The sequence below is a fragment of the Cavia porcellus genome, unplaced genomic scaffold (assembly GCF_034190915.1).
Source record: "Cavia porcellus strain 051 isolate PalLab524CR breed Dunkin Hartley unplaced genomic scaffold, mCavPor4.1 scaffold_9, whole genome shotgun sequence".
Classification (NCBI taxonomy): Eukaryota; Metazoa; Chordata; class Mammalia; order Rodentia; family Caviidae; genus Cavia; species Cavia porcellus.
This window is the reverse complement of record NW_026947492.1, coordinates 70,287,950-70,312,865: the sequence shown is the minus strand read 5'-3', so window position 1 is coordinate 70,312,865 and position 24,916 is coordinate 70,287,950. Positions and strand designations below refer to the sequence as shown.

The 24,916-nt window shown below is 43.6% G+C and overlaps 1 protein-coding gene across 3 annotated transcripts; it reads left to right on the top strand.

Annotated features, from left to right (window-relative positions):
• Positions 1-844: 844 nt before the first annotated feature.
• Fhip1b (FHF complex subunit HOOK interacting protein 1B) lies at positions 845-24,812 on the top strand. 3 transcript variants are annotated; one of them, XR_010049860.1, is made up of 12 exons: positions 845-982; positions 11,166-11,494; positions 11,605-12,243; positions 12,602-12,760; positions 12,914-13,000; positions 13,197-13,364; positions 17,229-17,308; positions 17,503-17,708; positions 18,058-18,894; positions 21,220-21,421; positions 21,557-21,719; positions 24,293-24,482. XR_010049860.1 is itself a non-coding variant. In XM_003465252.5 (12 exons), the coding sequence occupies exons 2-12, from the start codon at positions 11,357-11,359 to the stop codon at positions 24,649-24,651; spliced, it is 2,970 nt and encodes a 989-aa protein (XP_003465300.2). In that variant the 5' UTR covers positions 846-982; positions 11,166-11,356; the 3' UTR covers positions 24,652-24,812. The 3 variants fall into 3 exon arrangements, 2 of the variants coding, with proteins under 2 accessions (XP_003465300.2, XP_063112694.1); XM_003465252.5 differs by having other exon boundaries at positions 846-982; positions 18,103-18,894; positions 21,220-21,398; positions 24,293-24,812; XM_063256624.1 differs by having other exon boundaries at positions 846-982; positions 21,220-21,398; positions 24,293-24,812.
• Positions 24,813-24,916: the final 104 nt, after the last annotated feature.

Here is a 24,916-nt window from a genome sequence, read left to right as displayed (position 1 = left end):
CTCATGGAAGTCTTCCACAGGGCCCTTCGCCCTTCCTTCCCCTTCATCTCTGTATACACAAATCATGCTAAGTGCTGCTTTTGGATGGTTTACCTACTACAACATTTCTTACACTATGTCGCCATCCTCTGTGTCTGGTTGATCCCAGAGGGCAAAGACTCATTCTAGTTAACCTGGACATCAGCCTGTCCTATAGGCGCTCAATCTTTGTTCCTTCACCAACTAAAGCAATACCCAAAGGGTCACGGAGCTGAGAGACGCAGGAAAGGTGGCTACTGCTGGGGCACTGAGCGACAATACAATAGCACCTGCAGGTGAGGCAAAAATGAACTAGTTTGTTTATCGCCAGCACTCTTCAGATTCAGGTTTTCCGCAGGGCCTGCCCATCTATTGACTCCCTTCCCTAGGGCTAGCTACGCCCCCACTCCCATTCTTCCACCCTGAACGCAGCTCAGAACCCGTGGCTCCTCCTCTCTTCCCCTAGTTCTTCCATTCTAGTGGTTCTCCTAGGCCGCGCCCCTTTGCTTGCCTTGCCCCTAAAAGTCTTGTCCCTTTTTGGGTCCCGCCTCTGCCCTCTGGTTCGACCTTTTCTCCCCAGGCTCCGCCTCAGCCCTGTGGGCCTCCGCCTCCCCAGAGGTCTTTCCCTGCGATACGTCCGAGTCCCCCAAGGAGGGCGGAGTTTACAGCTTGAACGGGCGGAACCTGGGAGAGAAGGCGGTATTTCTTCCTCCGACTATAGTCGGTCGCCCGCCCCGCGTTCGGCCGTTGCCAGGCAACAAGCGTCGCCGCTACAGTTTTGGCCTCGCCTAGCCAATGAGCTGTCACGCCATTGCCCAGTCCTGCGTCGCTGGGCGGTTACGTGTGGTGCGTGGGGGCGCGGGCTGCGTGTAGCGCGGGGCGGGGCGCGGCTGTAGCGCCTGGAGAGCGATGGCGGCGGCCTGAACTCACCTTAGCACATCCACGACTACAGGCCCTGGCCCAGGTCGGCGTTCTGCGGGTGAACCATACGCGTGGGTCAGAGGGCCAGAGAGGCGCGTGAGGGATAAGGGGCTGGGGGATGATGGCACCGGGTTTGGGGACTGGTGGCTGTGAGGGGACAGGGTGAGGAGCTGGCAGGTGGTAAGGGGCAGTGTGTAGATGGGGGAGCGGGAGGAGAGATTGGGATGAATGGACAAGCAAAAGGTTGGCTGTATGAATCGCCGAGGTGCTTTCTGAGGGGTCAGGGTGAAGGAACTCATCACGAACACGGAGTCCTGAGGGACTGGGGCTCCAGAGGGCACGGGTGAGGGACAGTCCTGGGACAGAGCGAGGGGGCAAGGCCTGTGCGTGGAGAACGAGGAGAGTAAAGGGCCCAGGCGGGATCCTTGGGGTGGCGGCGAGTTGACGGGGGAGGTGAAGGCAGGGCAAGGGAAGAGGAAGAAAGGCTGAGAGTCGTGGGTAAAGGTGTGAGATTGGTTGTGGGCCTACTCCTGTGGATTTGTCCTGCTCAGTGAGAGCAATAGTTTTATTTTCGGACAGCATGGATAGAAGTGCTGTGATTTGCTTTCCTGCTCCAATGGATTCTGTGGATTTTGGAGGGAGTAAAAAAAAAAAAAAGGTGTCATAGGCAGTAGTAACTGTGATCATGAAAAGTCATTTTGGGGGCACAGTAATCAATAGAGTAATCATTACGGCCCCAGTTTCTTCTGAATTGCAGACTTGAAGGTGAGGTGTTTTTTTCTTTGTTTTTTCCTTTTACATTATGGCTGCTTGTGTTCTCTCTTCCTGGTTGTGAGCAGCAGTACAGTAAGCCATTATTGCTCCCTGTGCATGATTGGACTGACCTTATCTATATTGGACTGACTACTTTCAGTTGCTAATTCAACTTTTCCCGGGAGTTGCATGATTAGCTATACATAGTACTATATTTAGGCTTCGGAAAAGGATGGCCTTGCTCTCCTTTTTTAAAAGTTAAAAAATATTTTATTGATGTAAATTTATGTACGGTAGCCTCTTACTTAAAATGTACACTTTATGAGTGTTGACATATGTACACATTTGTGGAACTCCGGTCACTATCAAGATACCAAACATTTTTACTACCCTAAAAGTTTTCTCTTATTTCTTTGGACTCCATTCCTCCCTCTATACCCTGTAATTAGGATCACTTTATTAGTATATTACAAGCCTCCTTCTCCTCACCAACCTATACATGACAATTTTGGAATGTTGGATACCACTCAGTGATAATGGCCACTTTCACACTCTGAAATTTTCCTGTCTGTGACATTCTGTTATGGAACCGAGACATCTTGACTCTTCCTTAACACTAGGAAGAGTTAGATCTTCCCAGTGATAATTCTCTGAGAATTAAGGGAAGCCACAGTCTCCATTATATCCCAGAGTCTCAGCCTCACAACTGACTGTTCTAGTCTATGATGTATTTTCTTTGCTTCTCTCTGAACAGGTTAGCAACAGGTCTTCATATTGGTGGAACCTTTAGAAGCCTGTCAAGGCCTCTAGGACGTACATGTACAGTAGAATTTAGAATAGTGGTTCTTAAACACTGGGCCAAGGACGGTGATAATTTTCATCCAAATAAGGTGGAAAGAGAGATAACCCAGTGAGTTTTCCATAAAGTAAATTTACTCCTGAGATTATCCTTCCTATCCTGTTGATGTTAAAATGCTCTTTCACTAATGGAATAGCAGTGACAGTAGATGGTTACTTTTAAAAAATGGCTTTATTTGTCAAAATAGGAAGTGATAACCCTATTTTTAATTATTAACTTTCAAAAAATTATTCTTCTGGTTCGTGAACCTGAAATTCAGGGTGATGATATAGTTTCATTGTTATTTTAAGTTGAAGAGGCAATGCACTTATATGGTAATTCTATATAACTTCTGATATATGAGCAGCATTCGTGCTTTCATAGTAGTCTTTTTGCTATGAAAGCAAAGTTTCATGCTTTTCAAAGCAATCTCAAATTTTACTGGGTTTAAGTAGATATGAAGTAGGTCAGGGGAGAAATTCTTATAGTTGAATCAAATTCAGAAGCTAGAGGTCATAAGGGATAAAGTGCAAAACTGGACTGAAAATTTGATCTCTTGAGAGTGAGAGTGACTTTAGTAAGGTTTGTAACAGAGTAAACATGATGTAGGGCAAAGGGCATTGGGTATAGAGCGCGTGTGGTGATGTGGAGGACCGTATACTCAGCAAAAGTTTTTTTTTTATAATTTGTTATTCTGTTCTCAAATGAGATTAAGGGGACTGAGAATGTCATGGAGATAAGGGTTATGTTTAATAGTATGTCCATGACAAGGTAATATTTCCTGGGTCACATAGTAATGATTAATTAAATGACATATTAGAGGATTTTTAGGGATTTCCCAAATTCTTGGTGGTACTGGAGAAAGCACTGAATTTGGTAAATGTATTGTTTGCTATACTTAATCTTTGTTGAAATAGCAGTACATTAATTATAATGGATTTTGACTTATGACTTATAGTTGACAAGTAGGACTGAGAGATTGAAACCTAGATGAGGATGATACAGAGTTAGAAACATTTTTGGGATCTGGTGTGTAACTATTTATTCCTTATCTGCTATGTGCCAGGCAGTCTGATAAATGCTGGGAGAACAGACTCATTCATTCATATATAGTATTTTTGCATTTAGAAAATACTACTTAAGGATATGTAGACATTTAGAAAGTACTATTTGAGGAATAGTCTGTTCTCTCATTGCTCATATTTTATAGAAAAAGATAAGTCATGGTTCTCTGACATGTCAAGGAGTTCCTAGTCTTGCTGGGAGAGGCAAATGCATGAAAAGACAGTTTGAATTTAGAGAGAAAATTTAAAATGTAAAAATATGTCATAAGGAGATGATTACTTCTCTGTATCTAGTCTCAGTCTGTATGTATCCAGTGTTCTGTATATCTCCACAGGTATCTTGAAATTAACATGTCTGAAACAGAATCTGCTGTCTTGCCCTGAAAGACTGTTTTTGCACTGTGTGTCAGATTTCAATTCAAGTGAGGATTTTAGTGTCATTTTCCATACTTTTTACTCCTACACCGAAATAAAGTGAATCCAGTGACTAAAATCTTAATATATTCTGTTATCTCTCTTCTCTTTATCTCCATTGTCACATCTTCACTGTTAAAGCTTTAGTTAAGCTTGCCATTTATCCGATTTTTAAAAACAGTTTATGGCCTTAAAATTTGCTCTTTTCTAGTTTATCCCTAGAATGACCTTTCTAAAAATACAAATCTGATCATAGAACTCATCTACTGAAAAACTTTGGCTCTATCTTGTAGGACAACATCCAAATTCATTAATGTGGCCTCAAATCACCTCCAGCCTTGTCTCCTGCCACTCCCTACTTTGTATTCTAGCTTGAATTAATTGTTCACAGTTCCCTGACAAACATGTTACTTTTTTGAGCCTTGAAATCTTTGCAGTAGCTGACTCCCGTACTAGCAATGCTTTTTCTTCCCTGCTCAGTGAGCTTTCTTATTGTTTTTGAACAGTTTCATCTTCTCTTTGACATCTTTGGCACCCTAAACAGAGGTGGAGATCACCTGAGGGTTCACCGTAGTAAAGGGGCTTCGCTGCGTGATAGAGATTCACTTTGTGAATGATAAGACTCTGCTGGAGTCAGATGAGAGGATCCCTATAAGAAGCAGAGGTGGTATTAGGGGAAGAGAGGAAAGATGAGTTGTGGCCATATCCTGATTTATCTGGGGAATGGAAAAGCAGAGAGGATATGTGTGAGCTAAGCTATAGATTGCTAGGTTCCTATGAAGTAGGTGTTTTTCTGTTTTATTTTTCCTTTTGTATGTCTATGAGGCTCAATTAGTTTTTCTGTTTTCAATAATTGGCATAACAAGCCATTCATCTCCTATGTCTTAATCATCCTGCCTCAGAAGAGCCATTTTAGACAGAGATACAAGCTGTTCCTGGAAGGTCATTTTGGACTCTCCCTGACTTGTACAGATGTTGCAGGTGTGTCTCTGCCCCCTTAGTTTCCTCCTTTTCTTGCCTTTCCCAGGGCAAAGTTCACAAGTGTGGCTGACCCACTTACTGCCCTATATCTGCTATTCTAGGTTGGTTGATATTCTTGCTGTGTGTGCCCTTAGCTATATTTTGGACCCTAAGGTGAGCCTGACTTTGTGGGTCTGAATAATCAGGTCCTTCTCCTTGTTACCCTGTGGCTGAGCCTGAGGGGATATCTGGAAAGTGCGGGGAGTATACCCATTTTCTGCCCTTGGCTGTGTGAGGAAAGGGTGTCTAGAGGCTACTGATTGCTGAACTCATCTTTGTCTTGTTCTAAACTTTGCTGAGGATTTTAAGTGGATGACAGGGACACCAACTTATATTGTTACATTTTTTTCAGTATATGAGCAGGGCCTGCCTTAAATGTTGGGTTGAATTGTGAGATACTAACTCCCATATGACTGTTCTCTTTGAGATCTCTGGAAAGGGTTGGGCAGGGGCGGGGAATGAGGAGAAACCTTGTCGCCTGTCTTGCTTGGGTCTGGGACAGTACTCTGATGATTAACCTATAGAGCAGTATTGGGCACCCCAGCTGTTGTTAAAAGGTAGGGAAAGTTTGATAATCTTGGTAATTAAGTTTCAGAAGCTAGAGGCAGTTTAGTTTTAGACATGTTAAGGCCTTATTTTGCTAAGACTGGACACTTAGCCCTTCTTCAGTTTAGTGGGCTGTGAGTGTGAAAGTGATGAGGGTGATGAGGATGGACACAGGAGAGCAGGTTATATCTGTCAGAGACATGAACATTTTGGTCAGACAAACAGGAAAGAGGACGAGGAAAGAAACTTGTAGTGTCCATTACCTACTTTATGCCTGAAATGCTACATAGGTTATCTTAAAATTGACAGCATTTCATCAGGAATTCACTAATGAGGAAATTGAGGCTTACATGTGTGAAGTGACTTAAAGTCACACAGCTGGAAGATGGTAGGCCTCTGTTTGAAGGATTCCAGGGCTTAAAAGCTTTGTCTACTAATACTTTTTTTTTTTTGTCTTTTTCATTTTTATCGGTACCAGGGATCGAACTCACGACCGCCTGCTTGCAAGGCAGGTGCTTATGTCGCTGAGCTAAATCCCCAGCCCCCTTTTTTGTCTTTTTTTGAGAATGGGTCTCTCTATGCAGTTCTGGCTGGCATTGAGCTTACTTGTAGCCCAGGTTGGTCTTGAACTTACTGTGATCCTCCTGCCTCAGCCTCCCCAGTGCTGGTACTACAGACGTGTGCCACCACACCTGGCTACTTTGTTATTCTTATTTGGCTGCAGGGTTTGTATTTTTTTTTTTTTTTTTCAGTTCTCAAATGAGATATGATGGAGAAAGTATTCTCTAAACAATAATAGGTCAAACGCCTTGTAGGTGACTGATAGATCAAACTGAGTTTGGGAAGTGTTTAATAAAGAGACTGTATTTGCAAAAGTATTGCCAGGGGGTCTAAAGAAACCAACAAAGAGCCTGATGTGGTGGTGCACTTCTGTAATCCTAGCGCTTGGGAGGCTGAGGCAGGAGGATCTCTGTGAGCTCAAAACTAGCAAGTTCAAGGCCAGCCTGAACTGCATAGCAAAACATCATCTCAAAAATACAAACAAATAAAACAAGGAACCAACAAGTGATAGTTTAGTGTCTCTTTAGTGCTAATAACAGTAAAAGGGGTGCTAACCTGGGAGAGTTCAGGGGAACATTTGCTGTTGACTTTGTCTTCTTTAGTCCATGCCTGCTTGGACTTTAGGTATGTGGGAACATGAGCAAGTACTTTTCCCAGAACATCTCTGCTGGTGATACCTGCGGAGGAATCTGTGTGACTGTGTTTTGTGGTGCCTGAGAAACCAGGTCTGAAAGACCCAAGCGTGCGTTCTGTGGCTCTTTTACCTTACCGTCTCATCCTTTATCTCTTCTTCCACTGTCACTTTCCCTTTGTCTGTACTTTCTTGTTTACCTAAATTGTTACTCTCAGAGAAAGTGGTAACTTTTTTTTTGGACTAATCTTTACATAGGTGGTGGGGAACACACTTGGCAGGCAGGCCACAGCAGGCTGTTTCCATCATTGAAAGCTCTCAAAGATTCTGCATCACTGCTTACCCCTTAGTTTTCTGTTGTCCTGTCTTACTTATTTATAACCTTTCACTTTCTTGAGTCTTCTTTTCTCACCTTTCTCCCTTGAGAGTCCGCATTCGAAAAACAAAACAAGAGCAAAAACGCTCTTGCCTACGTCTTACCAAAGTTTTATAAGCCGTCTGACCTATTTTCATCCTTCCCCATATCACTGAATTTCCTGAAAATATGTCTCATAAGCTTTTGACTGCTGTTCAGTTTTCAGGTACAGTACTTTTTTAGATATATTAAAAACTTGAAAGCAGCAAACCATTTTCAGTCTTTATTTTATGCCTTTGTATAGATTTGTACAGAATTGATGATCTCTAGTTTATTTCTTCTTCTTTTTTTCTTGAGACAGGGCCTCCCTGGGTAGCCCAGGCTGGCCTCATCCTCTGCAGTCATCCGGCCTCTGCTGGGATTGTGGACATGTGCCACTATGCCTGGCTGATCTCTAGTTTCTTGAACCTTGCTTTCCTTTTTTTTCTAGATCATTATTCCATCTGTTTATTACCACCTTCTTCTATTTCTTCATACCTTCACAGTTTTCTTTAAAGACTACTTATTTTCCTATATTCTGATTTTCCTTAGGATTTCACCCTTACCTCTTTTTATGGTTTACTGATTTCCTTGGACAATTTCATCTACTTGCCTAGCTTCATCATTGCTTATACACTGGTAAGTCTTGAATTTGTATCTCTAGTTTTGATTTCATTGAGTTCAAGCTCAGTTTCGTTTGTTTTCTGGATATCATGTCCCAAATATACTCATCTTTTCTAAAACATGATTTAGCTTGCTATGTGTTCCTTGTCTATTAGTGGCTTTATCTTTTACTGATAGACTCTTACCCTTTTTTCTTTTGTTAAGTTTTGTTGTTTTGTTTTGTGACCAAATCAGTCTGGTGCCATGTTAGCTGCATTTGCATCTTAGTTGTGCTACTCGCGCTGGATAACTGGGCAAGTTGTTTAACTTCTCTGGACTTTGATTTTCTCTCGTGTAAAATGGGTATAGTAGTATGCATAGGAGTTATTTATTTATATATTTATTTCTTGAGACAGGGTTTTGCTATGCAGTTCAGGCTGGCATTGAACTCACCTTGTAAAACAGGCTGGCCTCAAACTCACAGCAATCCACCTGCCTCAGCCTCAACAGTGTTGGAATTATAGGCCTGCCCCACCATGCTCAATGAGTAGAATTTTTTTGAAGTTTAAGTGAGCTACTTCATGTAGTAGAATGGGGCTTGGCGCATAGTAAGTGCTAATTATGTTAGCTTGCATAGCTAGCATAGTATAGTAGCTATTATAATTAAGTCACCATTCACTTACATCATTTTTGAATGCCATGCAATGCTGTGGCACTAGGATTTCAAAGAAGAGTGAATAATCTAGCTCCTTGTCTAAAGGGCAGAGATATTCCAGTATAAATCATTGGCAGATACATTATAGGTCTGAGCAGATTCAGTATTGAATGGGCCATGTTAAGACAGAGGTAGATCTCACATTAACTTTTTTTTTTTAAAAAACTGTTGAAACACTTTATAAATTTTCCACTGCCTTCTGTGTCTGCTCCACCTTAAATTGCTTCCTAACATATTTTTAAAGGCATTGTTCTTGTCATTTCCTTGATTAAGAACCACCCTTGTTTCCAGGATGTCAATAAATAAAATCTAAAACCCTTAGCATGACACTTCTAATCCTCACCCATATTTACCCTTTTAACTCGATATGTTGTATCTCTTCTCTAGTCTGTGGTTAAGTCATACCAAACTGCAAATGTTCTTTAACTTTGTCATGCTCTTTCACAGTACCATATTTTTGTTTATACGGTTCTAAATATTCAGAAAGCATTGTACTGCTGGGCATGGTGATGCACGCCTGTACCCCAGCACTTGGTCGGCTGAGGTAAGAGGATCACGGCAAGTTCAACATCAGTGTGGCGTGAGTTCACAGAGTTCAAGGCCAGTCTGACTATGTGGTGAGACCCTATCTCAAGGAGGAGTGGGGTTGGGCAGAAGCGTTTCATTTTGCTCTTTTCATGACCAGTATCTCATTACAGACCTCTTTGCTACCTTTGGCATCCTTGTACAGTAGCCCAGGCAGAGTTTTAATTCTTTTCCTTTATACACCTCTGACAGTTTTGTAAATATTTCCATTTGCATATGTGGACATATATGTGTAAGACTCTCCCAGCTGTTTTTATCCATCTCTATATTTATCTTGCTTGTGTAGCACAATTTCCACTACTTTGTATGGATATACATTGAGTTAATCAGTGAGTAAGCCCTGCCTTTTATAATACTATTGCCTGTCCTGTGTCACCTTATAGGTCTCTTTAGCATAGTTGCTGCTTTCCTTTGGTTGTGATCTGGTAATTGTGAGAGAGTATCTGGGTAAAAGGAAGTGTTGGTTAGTGTACCCTTTGGTACCCTTTGGTTAGTATAATGTGAGCCCTCCAGTTCTTTTGATGACAGATTTCTGTTTTTTTCATTCTTTTTTTTTTTTTTTTTTTGAGTGTAAAGAGGAAGGGTAACTGTACCATACCGATCCCAAGAAGATTTTATGGTGTTTAGAGACGATATTGAGGAGGAGGTTCTGGGTGTGGTGAAAAACTGGACTGTGATGTGGGTCAACAGCTAGTTTGGTACTTTTTGTTTCTTTTTGATTTACTTAAGCATTCATTCATTGAAAAGTAAGTATTGAGTCCTACGTATTCTGTAGATAGTGGGGATTCAGCAGTAAAAGTGAGATACATTTTGTTCTCAAAGAGCTAATTTTTTAGTGGGGAAGATGGATAAATAATTTTAGACCCTGCTAAGAAGACAATAGGACTAGGAGGCTAGAGAGTGAAGGTGGGAAGATAAACTATTTAGACGGAATTGTTAAGCAAATTCTCTCTGAGAAGCTCACATCCGAAAACAGCAATGAGAGCAATGTGAAGAGCAGCAGAACATTCCTGGAAGAGGGAACAGAAAGTACAGTATCCCAGAAATTTTGTGTGACTGAAGTATAAATGAAGAGAATGGTAGGTAGTTACGCAGATGAAATCATATAGTCTCTATAGGAGTCGAGGTAAAGAATTTAGATTACTACTGATATGACAGGAAATTGTTGGAGGTTTTCATCAGAGAAGGGCTATAATGTAATTTATGGTTTAAAAATATTGCCTGGCTTGCTATACAGCAAATAGACTCTTTAGAGGGTAAGAATGGAAGCATGAGAGTCAGACTGGAAGCTATTGGAATAGTGAGACATGTATTGAGGTAGAAATGCTAAGGTTTGCTGATGAGCTGGAAATTCTCAGGAAAAGGAGGAATAAGGATGAGGCACAGGATTTTGATGATGCCTAAACTAAACACATAGATGAACATTGGTATTTATTGAGATGGAAAAGCCTGGAAGAATAAGAGATTTGGTGATGGAAAGCATGTTATTTTATTAGCATGTTGTTATTTTAGCATGTTAAGTTTTTGGTGCTAGCTGTGAGTATGCATGAGTATAAATGAGTGGAGCACCAAGTGGAGGGGTGGTTCCAAGTTCTTCCTGTTAGCTAGTGAAGAAAGGTAAGCCCTGCCTTTTTTTTTTTTTTTTTAAAGAGAAGAAAGTTAAAAATGTTTTATTTTAGTTCTCAGTTTGTAGAGGTTTCAGTCCAAAGTCACAGTCATCTGGCCTCAGAACAGGATAGCATAGCACAGGGATATTGCAGGGAAGCCACCCATGTCATGGTGGAAGGGAGGCAGAGAGCTGCAAGGGAGGAACTGGAAGAGGAAATCCAATCTTCTGGATCATTTCACAGTGACTGGCCTCTTCTGACCAGGCTGTACCTCCTAACAGCAGGTGGCTGCCGTGAGCCTGTAATCCAAGTGCCTTCCAAAGGTCCTACCTACAATCACATGGGCCTTTACGGGGACATCTAGATATAAACCATAACAGACTGTTTCACACCATTAGGGGGAGGTCTTTCCTGAACTCTAGACTAGAGTACTTCCTACTCCATGTAGGAGAGATAAGGTTTGTTTATCCTTTCCATTCTCTCTCCTTGACTTAGATTTGCAAGTCTGGACTGGGCAGTGACCTCTGGGCTAGTTATTCCAGTCTGGTATAATCTTTGGCTCCATGGCCAGTTACTGGCTGCAACAGACCAGATGAAGCAGATTGGAGACAGAAGTGGAGAAAGCCTCCAGCTGGCATATCCTCAGAGTGTAATCCTCTGGCTGCTGGCCCTGCCCAGCCTGCCTCATGGAGAGGATGAACTGGCTGAGCAGACTAGCCTCCCGGGTCCCCGGACACCGTGTACCTCAAGGGGCCAATCTTCAGGCTCCTGTCATGGCTGACCCTGAGACTTGCCTCATGGTCTTCAAGAATCACTGGTCCCAGGTAGGAAACCATATGCCAAAAGTGCCCAGTTCACTGATGAGTTGTCCTAACCTTCTGTGTTCTGTGTTTTGACTGTTTTATTGTGGTTTCATCTTTTTTTTTTTCTCCAGGTGGTGCGAATCCTGGAGCGGCAAGGCCCTCGAGTAGTTCCTGGAGGTGCAGATGATCTCAGTGCTGTGCGCAACCACACTTATCAAATGTTAACACTGCTGGCAGAGGATCGTGCTGTCCCTTCGGCTCCCACAGGCCCTGGGCCCCTGCTGGAATTTGCTCTGCGTGAAGATCTGCTGACCCGTGTGTTGGCATGGCAGCTGCAGTGGGATGAGTTTGGGGATGGGGTCGAGGAACGACGTGCTGAACAACTAAAATTATTTGAGATGCTAGTGAGCGAAGCTCGTCAGCCTCTGCTGCGGCATGGTCCAGTTCGTGAAGCTCTGCTCACACTTCTGGATGCCTGTGGCCACCCTGTGCCTAGTAGCCCAGCACTGGATGAAGGCCTGGTGCTACTTCTCAGCCAGCTGTGTGTTTGTGTGGCCCAGGAACCTTCATTGCTCGAGTTCTTCCTGCAACCACCTCCTGAGCCAGGAGCTGCTCCACGTCTTCTCCTCTTTTCTCGCCTTGTCCCTTTTGTCCATCGAGAGGGAACCCTAGGCCAGCAGGCCCGCGATGCCCTGCTTCTGCTCATGGCTTTGTCAGCTGGGAGCCCTACTGTGGGCCGTTACATCGCAGATCACTCTTACTTCTGCCCGGTTAGCAGGCCCTAGTATGGGGGGGGGGGTGCGGGGTGGGTATGCTGTGGCATGTGGACATCGGGCAACACTTTCCTATCCCGGAGATGTGAAAGGCTAGGTACCAGGGCATTCATCTCCTGGAAGTAAGCTGGGGATTTGAAAGCAGTTCCTGGAGTTGGACTGGGTGTGGACTATGGGCCTTCATGGTTAGGGAAGATGCAGTGTATTTTGTGAATCAGTGTTCCCTGAAGTCCTGGCACACTAAGTAAACACCTGCTTTGGTAACATCTCTTATCTCCACTTCCATCAAAATTCTGGACTAAGGGTTTCCATATCATGCTCTTATATTTTCTGAGCCTTTGGTAACCTCCTGTAGGTGCTGGCCACAGGGCTAAGTGCCCTGTACTCCTCACTGCCCCGAAAGATCGAGGTTCCAGGGGATGATTGGCACTGCTTGCGTCGGGAAGACTGGCTGGGAGTGCCAGCCCTTGCACTGTTCATGAGTTCCCTGGAGTTTTGCAATGCAGTCATTCAGGTACAGTTGGGATTCTTTGGCATTATGGTCCTTGGTCATTCTTGAAAGTAGGGAAGGGATGAATTCCCTGGAGGTCTGCTATTCCGGCATCTTGGGGATGGGATACCTTCCTCTATTATGCCATTCTTCCCTTTCTTTCTCCTGTTGCTACAGGTGGCTCACCCTCTGGTGCAGAAACAGCTGGTTGACTATATTCACAATGGGTTCCTAGTGCCTGTCATGGGCCCTGCTCTGCACAAGGTGAGAGTCACAGTTGACAAGGTGTGTTGGGGCCAGACTACAGGGTGGTAACTTTAGTGACAGGACCAGCGTGGAAGGCGGTGGGGTGTGCCTCTTCTTTTCCCTGTCTTTTCCTGGTTCTTCCTTAGAGCACAAGGAAAATGACTCAAATGTGCAGGGAATTCATGTTTCCAAACTTTGCCTTCCTCTCATCCAGACCTCTGTGGAGGAGATGATCGCCAGTACTGCCTATCTGGAACTTTTCCTGCGTAGTATCTCAGAGCCTGCATTGCTCCGTACCTTCCTGCGATTCCTGTTGTTACACCGGCATGATGCCCACACCATCCTTGACACTCTTGTCGCCCGTATTGGCAGCAACTCCCGGGTATGGCCCCTAGCTCTGTACTGGCTTATGTGGGTTACCCATTTCTCTGTGACCTTTGTTTTCAGAGGATGTTTCTGTTCTTTGGTTTTTGTCCGATCACTTCAAAAGTAGGTGGCGTTTTCTAGCACTAAACTTCTAGCCATTTTGGGACAGAATTAATTTACTGCATTAATCTAGAACCGAGTTATTTCTTTTGCTATGACAGCTCATCATGACTGAGTTTTGCCTTTGCGCAATGTCTGTAATATAGCTTTGCCCTAAGGTTCTTTTTCATTGCTTGTTATCCTGTGGTATGCATGGTTGATTTGAGATCATTTTGGATTTTTGTCTGTATTGATATCATGACTAGGTGTCACTAATATGCTTACCTTCCTTTCCCTTTGCATCTGCTGCATTTGAACTATAACTTGGGACTCACATCCACCCACCTATCTGCTTACATTCCCTCTTCCTACACATTTTTGTTTAATGTTTGCTATATGCTGTGCTGTTTGATGGTGCTGAGGATAGAATGTAGACAGCATTTCTGATAAACATTGTTACTGACTTCCTGGAGAGAAGGTAGGCTAATAAGCACATTAATAAAATAACTAAAAATTGTGGTCATTGTTACGTAAAAAAACAAATAGTGAATTTGGAAGATAATAGGATGGCTAAGGCCCCTCTGAGGAGGTAACACAGAGCTGAGACATAAAGGTTGCGAAGGAGTTAGTCTAGTGAATGCTGAGTAGAAGAACAGTCTGGCAGAGAACATACAAAAGACACTGAAAAGGATAAGAGTTTTAATATATTTTATGAAATGGAAGACCATGACTGGCGATGTAGTGAGCAAAAGAAAGCAGGGAATGAGATGAAAATTGAGAGGTAGATAAGGTTCAGATCATTCCAGGTATGGTGGTACATTCGTACAATCCTACCATTCTGGGAGACTGAGTCTGAGAGACCTGCAAGTTTGAGCTCAATGTGGGCAGTGTAGCAGTTTAGGGAGATCCTGTCAAAATAACAAACAAGAAAGGGGTGGGTATGTAGTTCAGTGTGGAGGTCCTGGGTTCAATACCTAGTATTGCCAAAAACATTTTTTTTTTTTCAAATTGTACATGGTCTTGTTGATCAGGATTTTTAATTAGCAGAAACATACATAAAATGAGAGTAAGTAGTTTCCAAGTAGTGAAGACTTACATGCTCTATAGGGGGATAAAGCATTAGTTTAACTGTGAATTTTATAGCATTTATTTCGACTGAGACCCTTTTGCTGCTTCAATTACAAATATTTGAAATTTCCTTGATCCTTGTGTTTCCATGAAAGTTCTTCAATTATTAAGAGTTCTGGTGGTGCATACTTCTAATCTCAGTCTCTAGAAAGGCAGGAGGATTATAAATTCAAGACCAGCTCATGCAATTTAGCAAATTAGGGAGGCCCTGGCTCAACATGAAAATAAAAGAAGGACTTGGGATATAGTTCAGTGTGAAGACTCTGATTCCAATCCTCACTACCAAAAGAAATTAAAACAATAACAACAGCAAAAAGTTCTGGAAAACTGTTCTAGAATTAAAGGACTTAGCAATACAATTTCAGGTCATTGAGATTCCTGGATAGTTGTGTTTTGTGTGGGTTCAGTTTCTAGATAATGAACGTAGGATATATAGGAAATACTCCATATTGATTTTGTATAGACCGGTGTTTCTGAACCAGATGTATAGTTTAGAATCATCTAACTTTGACCAACAGGTTCCAAGATATTAAATCTCTTGAATTATATAGTCTTTGGAAATAGTTTATAAAGTATTCTAAAAATAACCATGATGCATGCTTTGAATTAACATTTATTGACGTAAACCTGAAGTTGGAGAGGTGTCCTAGACTCTAAAGGTTTAGTTTTACAAAGGTAACAGCAGAGTTTTGTTCCTCATTATTCTGAAGTTAGGCAATAATAGTCTTAGATCTGTTTGACCTATGGGATGTTTAGCAATAGTTGACTTCCCTTTTCATGTTCACCCCTCCTCCTCTCCCATGTCTATCTTTCTTTCATCTTAATCTTATCCTCATTTTGTTATCCTTCATTATTTTTAGTCCTTAGTACTCATTGGTCTTCTTTTGATCCCTTGATTTTAGAAATCTTTCGTGTTTTTGGGATACTTCTTCTTGATTCATAGTTCTTGGAGGAACTAGTTCTCTTCTGATTACAGGATTCCTGTGCTGGATATGGAGATGGTTCCTTTCTGCCATGTGATCATGTCAAGCTTGAAATTGTTGGCTTGACTCTATAACTCATATATCTTGTCTTTTGTCCCTTGAAATGAATCATTCTGACTAGTCTATGTGTCTTGATTATCTGGGCTAGTTTCCTATTGTTGATGTAATAAGTTACCATTATCTTATAGTTTGGAGGATATATTTGGATTGAAGACAATTGATTTTCTTTTTCTTTCTTTTTTGGTCTTTTTCGTTTTTATCGGTACCAGGAATCGAACTCACGACCGCACACTTGCAAGGAAGGCGCCTATGCCACTGAGCTAAATCCCCAGCCCCTGACAATTGATTTTCTTATATTTGTAAATCTCAGCGACATTTATTGTTTTCTTGCTGGCTGTGCACTGAAGACTGTTTCTAGCTTATGGGACCAACCAGATTTCTTGACTCTTGGCTCCTTCTTTCATTTTTAGATTAGAACTATGTTTCAAATTTCTCTTCCTTTTTTTTTTTAAACACTACCTGGTAAAGTTTCTTTTATTTTTAAGGATTTGAGGCTTGATTGGACCCACTTAGATAATGAAGATTTATCTCCCATCTCAAATTCTGTAATCTTAATCATATCTGCAAGTCTCTTCTGCTATGCAAAGTAAATATTTACAGGTTCAAGAGATTAGGATGTGGACATCTTTGAGGGACTGTTGTTGTACCTATCATATTAATCTTCAGTGAGCCTGAATTCTTCATTGCTAGTTAAAGTGGCCAGTTAGGATAAGCTGCTTGAGCAACCGTGCTCTGCAAAATGTGAACTGCTAGCTCACCTTTTTCCTGCTATGTGATTGGCTTTTAATTCCCCCACAGTTCATTAGCAAACAGTTAACCCCTAGCCTGTAACTTATTAGTTATCTTGAGAGAGCATTAGGTATTGGACATACTTGCCATAAGTGTAGAGAACATGCTAGGAGGATTCAGAGGAGGCAGAGTGAAGTATGTCTGTTTTTTGTTGTCCCCTCTAGCTAGACATTAACAAGTCTTCTTCCTTTTTTAAAACAAAAGATTTCCCTTAACCTGAACTCACCTACTTTTTCCTTTTCCTGTCAGCTGTCCTAGAGCTTTTATTTTTCTACCTTCTGAGACACACTGGAGTTGGAGAGGTGACTCAGAATCTGTGTTTACAGCTCTGCTTACTTCCCAGTTGGGACACTTCCAGGTTTCCTCTGGGTCCTTGTTGGTGGGCATCCAATTGTGGTGTTACTAGAGTCCCTGCTGACAGGTATCCACTTGATTAGTCTGCTGCTGCCGTTTTCTGTTTGTCATTCGCTTAGCCACAGTATTTTTCAGTGTCTCTTTTCTTGGGCTTTCATTCTAGTGTTGCTAGAGTCTCAACTGACAAGCATATATGCCCAGAGAGTCTGTTGTTATGTATGTGATCTCAGGAAATGTCTTGGGTCTGGCACATAGTTCATTTGTATATGAGTAGTGCAGGCTTATCCAGAAGACTACGTGATCAGCTAGTCACTACTTGAATGGCTGTAATGTGACAGGCCCAGTGCACACTCGTTGCTCTTGGAGTGGTTGGTTGGACCTGGGGTTGGGGCATGAGTTCTCATTTGGTGAATATTTTGGAGGCTAGAGAGATCTTATGGTGACTCCATCCCTCCCCCATCCTCCAGCTCTGCATGGTCTCTCTGAGTCTCTTCAGGACCCTCCTGAACCTCAGCTGTGAGGATGTCCTGCTGCAGCTGGTTCTCAGGTACCTGTGGGGGCAGGGCCAAGGGATGGCTGATCCTCAGGGCCGTGTGCATTGCTGGCTTGATGGGCTGTCTTGAGGTCTCTTCATGAATATCATTCTGGAGCATGGCTTAGCCATTTTATTATTTTGCCCTGCTTTCTTTCAGGCACTTTCCTTTCTGATATGTCCCATATCTCCTCTCTGCTCTTTCCCAGGTATCTTGTTCCATGTAACCATGTGATGCTAAGCCAGAAGCCAGCTGTACGTGATGTGGATCTCTATGGACGAGCAGCTGACAAGTTTCTTTCCCTAATCCCACGCTGCTGTCGGCACAGTGCTCCTAGCCCACCTCGTCCAGAGCATGCCTCATGGGCACGAGCTGGGCCGAGCAGAGAGGCAGGGAGAAGGGAGGACATCATGGGTATGGCCTGGGTTCTGGGTGATCATAGTAAGGAGATGGGGCTAGGGTGAGGGGAGGGAGGTGACCATGAGTGACTTTCCTTCTTTGGGAAGATTGATGAGAGGTTTTGCAAGAAGGATCCTAAACCTCACCAAAGAAATGTGGGTTGGACTTCTGGGCATATGTTTGCCTCTCTTCAGCCCAGTCCTATACTCTTTGTTTTCATTTTCTGATGGTGGTTATAGTGAGGGTGGTGGTGGTGGATGAGGGAGAGGTTAATCTGGAGGTTGGGAGCTATCTAAATAGGCTCTGTATTTCTGCCTTCTTAGTACCTCCTTAGTCTTGCTATGTATTTTATCTCTCTTCTTAGAACTCTGTCTCCTTGGTTCCTCTTATGCTCTTTTCCCCTCTGAAGGCCCAGGAAGCCCAAGTGTTGATTCTTCTTCTGTGGTGACAGTGCCTCGGCCCTCCACACCATCTCGTCTGGCTCTCTTTCTTCGGCAGCAGAGCCTGAGTGGCTCTGAGTCCCCAGGTCCAGTCCCTCATTCGCCAGGGCTTGCTGCATCTCCAGCCTCCAGCCCTGGCCGGCGGCCCAACCCTGCAGAGGAGCCCGGTGAGCTGGAAGACAATTACCTGGAGTATCTGCGTGAGGCACGCCGTGGTGTGGACCGCTGTGTCCGAGCCTGCCGTACCTGGTCTGCCCCTTATGATGGCGAGCGTCCCCCTCCTGAGCCTAGTCCACTTGGCTCTCGGACTAAGAAACGCAGTCTACTGCCTGAAGAGGACAGGGACGATGTGGGGCAAGGGGAGGAGGAAGAGCTGGGGAGTAGGGGGCTGTCTGGGAGTGTAGGGGAGGGCCCTGCCCACCTGCCTCCTCCCCAGCTCAATGGAGTGCCAGGACCATGGCCTGAGGGAGCCAAGAAGGTTCGTCTGGTGCCATGTCTGGTGCCACAGGAGGGAGCCAGGGAACTGCTAGAGGGTACTTCTGAGAGTATGGCAGGACTAGAGAGCTTTGGGCAAGAGCTCCATGAGCTGGAATTGGCATTGAGCAATGGTGGAGCTGGCTCAGAGCATCCTCTAGAGCCTCCACTACCTCTTGAGGAGGAGGAGGCCTATGAGAGCTTCACCTGTGCCCCTGAGCCCCCTGGCCCTTTCCTCAGCAGCCCTTTGCGGACTCTCAACCAGCTGCCGAGCCAGCCTTTCACTGGTAAGCTACTTAACCTAGGAATTCTCCTTTGTGTACTCTTTGCATGCTCTTGACATGTTTGTGCTGATTTCTGAGACTTCTTGGCTATGTCATTTCTGTGTACTTGCCTAGCCCTCATCCATTTTGCTTGGGTCCCTTCCAGATACATATCACATCATTCTTTGGTCTGCGTATTTGTCTGTCTTCCATGCTTGTGCTGGTTTGAGTGTCTACTTAACATTTGAGCAGACATATGTATGTTCAATGTGCATGTTCCTCCTTTTCCCTGAGTCTGGCCATTTCCTGGGGTTTGTAATTAAGGGATTGTATGTTTGGTGTTTGCTGGTGGATTACGATAATATATTAAAACTGTATGGAAGAGTTGTATCCAGTGGGAGTCACTTGTAAACCTCTGTTCTAGATTGTTCTCATCAGTATGTCAGGGTGTTGACTAGTATATCATCCCTCCTATATCCTAGGGTCAGTCCTGTCCTCCTTCACTCAGTTCCTTCCTCCACATCTCTTTAAAGAAGAGCTCGCTCAGTTGTCCACTGTTCTTGTCTTTTCCTGGTTGCTATGACTTTTAAGTATGACAACCTTAGGGATTTATGATTAGTGGTAAGGACAAAGTAGAAAAAGTGAAATACTCTTTGAGGGCAGTTGACAAAACATGGCCCTGAGCTCCCCAGATGAGTCCTTTTGGGTTCTCCAGGATGCTTCTGAAGCTACACCTGACCTAAGTGGGTAGGCTTCTAACCCTTTTCTGGCTTCTAATCCTCAAAACACGTATCCCATGCCAGGGAAAATAAAAACATCCTGGCAAGCTAAAGATAACGTCATAGGATTTGGATTAGGTATACTTTAAGTTGGCATCCTATCTCTGCCTTTGATGGCTGTGACTCACTGCAGTACTCGTATACTGTTATATCTGAACAAGTAGTTTTTCACTAGGATTTTCATTTTGGGGTTCATGGCATATTTAAGGTGACCAAGGGAACCGTCCATCTTCTAGTTGTTTGTGGTCTGATTATGTTTAATTTATGCACCATTTTGATCTGTTCAGGTCCTTCCTAGGTCAGGATCCTGCTTGTATAGCATTGCAGCTTCTGCTCTAGTGTAAATTTCGTTTCCTTGCAGACCGTAAAAAACATCTTTTATTTGTCCTCCACTCAGCTCCTTTCCACTCATTACCATTAGGAAGTGGAATGCAGGTTTTACCAGTCTTAAAGTATTAAAGTTTTTTTTTTTTTCTTCCTTGTAACTTAAAAATGAGCTTTTTGAATTGTCTCTTACAAGAAGCTCTCAGTAGTAAGAGGAATGGACTGATAAAGTTACAGATTATCAGACTAGTGTTGTTTTAAACTCATGGGCACTTGAAGTAAAACATGTACTAGGATCTTTTTCAGACTTTAGCACTCTTGCTCTTTTTTTCCTGTCTCAATTCATAATTCAATTCTGAAAATCATTACTTTTCGTCCCAAAATTCCTATCAGAAAGACTGTTGGTTCTAGAGTTCTAATGCTGGTGATACATCTCTCTTTCAGTGGATAATGCTAATCTCTTCTGTTCTTTGCCACTGTAAGTGAGTTTACTGTGCCTCTGAACTAAATTATCCTTCTGCTGCATGTTTTCTATTCCACCTTCTTGGCCCCAGCTCCTCAAAGACAGAGCTTATGTCTTCTGGGGTATTCCGCAGATTTCTCCTCTAGCAATAAACATTAAATACAACCCCTTTGTTTGTCTTTCCTACAGTTTCTTGCTTTTTTTTGACCAAGTTTTGTGTTACTCTGTCTTATGTGGAACCTGATTTTGTGTTTTGGTCTTAATCACTTTCTCCGCCTATTCATTCTCCTGTTGTGCTTCTTGGATGAAGCTTTTTAAAAACTGAGAAATACTTTATAGCTTATAGTTAAAATTGAATACATAAATATTGTCAGACCTTAGACTTAATACTTTATATTGATATATTTGATCCTCTTAATTACCTTGTATGGTAGCTAGGTATATTTTCTTAATTTTGGTAGGATACTACAGCTTGGGAGCCTCATCCAGTAACCTAACTAGTAAAGGATAAAGGAGAAATCTAAAATGAGATCTCTGGGATTCTGGAACCTGAGATCTGGCTCTTTAGCACCAATGTGTATAAAGCCAGCGTCTAGACACTTGTGGGTTCTTGTGGTGCTTACCATCTTACTTTCTGCAGGGTAGGCAGTCACAGGATGTTCCAGCATAGCCAGAGACTAACATACAATTATTTTCATCTAGTGGGAGTTTCTTATTTTGGGGAGGAAAGCGTGCGATGTGCATTGTGTTCAGGCCTTGTATCCTTGTGCCCATCCCCCCCAGGCCCCTTCATGGCTATGCTCTTTGCCAAACTTGAGAACATGCTGCAGAACTCCGTCTATGTCAACTTCCTGCTGACGGGGCTGGTGGCCCAGCTGGCCTGTCACCCCCAGCCCCTGCTCCGCTCTTTCCTGCTCAACACCAACATGGTCTTCCAGCCCAGTGTCAAGTCCCTGCTGCAGGTGTGCGATGCATGCATGCATGGGTGCGTCCAGGCTCCATGGTGGGCCAGGTCTGCAGCTGGAGTGACCCTGGGTGGGCTGGGAACAGGCCCAATGGGACCAGAAAAGACTGTGTCAGTTTGGAGCCACCAGAAATGTCATGAAGTTGTGCCTTATAGGTGCTGGGTTCTGTGAAGAATAAGATTGAGAGCTTTGCAGCCTCCCAGGAGGACTTCCCAGCATTGCTATCCAAAGCCAAGAAGTACCTCATTGCCCGTGGCAAGTTGGACTGGGCTGAGGGTCCTACAACAGGACCTGCCCCCCGCTGCTCCGACCCCCTAGGTGAGGCCTGTTCTGTCACCCCACTCCTTGCCCTCCCTAGACAGCCTGTTAGTTTAGGTTTGTTGAATTCTTATTAAAAGTGAAACCTCATGCCAGGTACTATAGAGTTGTAAAAACAGGTGGAGTCTTAGTATTTGTTCTCAGGCTTTAGGTCAGAGGTTAGAACCTAGTTATATTAAGTAAGAGCCCAATCACCAGTAACAGCAAAGTCTGCCTCAAGATTTAGGAACAAGCAAGGGAACAATAGTCCCTATGTTGTTAAATTGTGAGAGCTTAGTTAATGATGTAATATTTGTTGTGGTTAGACTGAGGCAGGCAGAGTTGTGGAAGGTCTTTATTTTTTGGTCAGGAAATGTGGGGACTGTCTAGTTGCACCAGCAGTTTAAATGTCAACTGATCAGTGATGTTAAAGCTGAAAATATTTGGCTAGCGCAGAAGCTTCTCAGAGTAAAAGCTGGGTTGGGTAGAAGTTGTGATCTTTTAGGCAGTGAGAAGCCACTGGAGGTTCCTAAGTCTGCAAGTGGAAAGACGGGTAAGTTGGTGGAGATAAATTAGAATTAGAAGGAGTCAGAAAGAACAACTGACCAATGAAGCATGCATTTAGAATAGTGGAAAAGGAAGGAAGCATTTTGATAAGATGGAAATGGGAAGGAAGTATTGATAAAATTTGGTGAATGGATAAGGAAGAGGGAAGAATTCAAAGTGATCATGAAATTTTAAATCTAGATTTTTAATGTGGACCTGAGCACTTGCCACGTGGGCTTGTCATTATTTTTGGCACAAAGGAATTTGAGTGGTACAAGCTGAGATCTCTGCCTTTGAAGAGCATATGGTCTAGAGAGTAACTAGAGGACTGTAGTAATAGAGGCAGCAAAGTCTTGAAAGTGGTGGGATATAGAGACCAGAAGGAAATTAACTTTGGCCCTAGAAAGTTTTTTTGTTTTTCACCCTTTGAGGCAAACGAGTAGAGATGGAGGTGGAAATGCTGTATACCAATGGATGTGAAGGATGTGAAGGACCAGAGGTAGGGAATGTTGTGAAGGATGGTAGGGGATGTTAAGGATTTCATGTCATTCTTTCTTTGCTTATTCAAATAGGTGGCAAAATGATATGCTGAGGGTGAGAACAGAGGTAAAATGGAGGTTCAAAGAGAAAGTGTCTGGATTAGGAAGAGTACCACAGGTTATGCTAACTGTGAAGGCCCTGCTAAATTCCTTTGCGTGATTTCCTAACAGTTTAGTATTGTGATAGCTTCTTACTTCTATAGTTCTACTATTGGGATCACTGGAAGTGCCAACGATATGAAGATAGATAGGGCACAATCTAAGATCTTCCGCTCACAGATTAGTTCATCAAGTAGAACATGTAAGAAAAAATTAATGTTGAGAAAAGGACAGTAAAACAGGAAGTTAGTGGAGGGCAAATGGAGATTTCCCAGGGAGTTTGAGATAATAAAAGTAAGCCAGAAAGGATGAAAAATGTAAGGAAAGCAAGATATAGACAGTGGGAGCCATAGATGCATGCAAAGTGCCTACTAAGTTCCAAGAAGATAGATGTGGATAGCAAAACAAGGTGGGTGTGGAGAGTTTGAGAAGAGGTTGGAGGGGTGTGAGCTTGCTTGTAAAGAGCTCTGAAGGCCAAGTTTGATAGATCTGTGGAGTATCTCTGTGGTTAACCAGAGGTAGGGAATGTTGTGATCTAGAGGCTTGAGTCTAGACTAGATAGTGGGCATGGCTTCAGACCCAGGAATATACCAGAAAAATAGGGAACGGACAGTGTCTTAAAAGGCTTGAATCTGACCCAATACGAAGTTGTCTTGCCAGGACAAGTGAAAAGGAGGACGGGCTGATGAACAGTGAAGTGATGTTTCAGGAAAGCAGATTTTAGAGGTAGAGTGTGACAGGAATAAAGTAGTCCCTGAACTGTGATTAATACATACAGTTGCTGTGTTGAAGGAGCAGGTGGTCTGGGTCAGGTGTTATGGGTAGGGAGGGAAGACTAAGTGACTGACTATAGTTCTGGAAAGTAATGGGAAGGTGGGCTGGGGATTTAGCTCTTCGGCATAAGGGCCTGCCTTGCAAGCAGGCAATCATGAGTTCGATCCCTGGTACCGATAAAAAGGAAAAAGACAGACAAAAAAAAAAAGAAAGTAATAGGAAGGTGATGGATAAAGGGCATGTTGTAGATGGATGAGAGATTTTGTGGTGGTGGTAATGACTGGAAAGAGTAGAATTCCTCAGGGTAAGTGGGGCATAGAGAAGGAAGGAATCATAGCTGGGAATGAAGAGGCTCAAGTGTTGGCTAGTTACAATTAAGGAGGCTGGGGAGGCTGGGCAGAGGGGAGAGGCTGGGCAGGCAGCATTTGAATGTTAGAATGGGAAGAACACCCCCCTCTATTTTTGGGGATTTTCTTCACTGATGGGATAAAAAGTGGGAGCCTGGGGTTCATTTCTTGATCTCTTAGAACCCTAGTGGAGTACCCAGGACCCTAGGGGGATGGAAAACTGTACTTGCCCAAACTCTGGCAGGTTCCCTGATCCCAGCACCTTCTTGACACCCCTGTTTATTCCCAGTGAAGAGCCGGAGGCCGTCCTTGGGGGAGTTACTCCTGCGGCATGCACACAGTCCAACAAGGGCCCGGCAGGCGACACAGGTCCTTCAGCCTGGGCGAGACGGAACTGGACTTGGCCTAGGTGGGGGCTCCCCTGGGGCATCGACTCCAGTTCTAATTCCCAAGGGCGGGGCCCCAGAGCGCCAAGGTGAGGCTCTGCGAGTCAAGAATGCTGTCTACTGTGCAGTCATTTTCCCTGAGTTTCTCAAGGAGCTGGCTGCCATCTCCCAAGCCCATGCTGTCACCTCGCCTTTCTTGTTGGATTCTTCAGAGGAGGGATCAGGCCCTCCCATCTCAGGCTTTGGGGCCCTCAATCCTTAATTTTCTTCCATGGACAATCAGGGCCGTAAGTGACCTGGGCTGAGGCCAGGGCACAGGCTCCTTTTTATGTTTGGAGGCAGTGGCAAAATAACTTTTTAATTTATTTCAGATGAATGTTTTATGGAGAACTTATTGCAATATGTATAAAAGGGAAATCTCTATTCTGTGCTCATTCTTTTTTCCCACCCTTTACCTATGGGGCTGGGCCCCCAAAATGGTTGTACACAGCTGGGAGGTTATCAGGAGTGTTGTCTCTGGTGAGGAC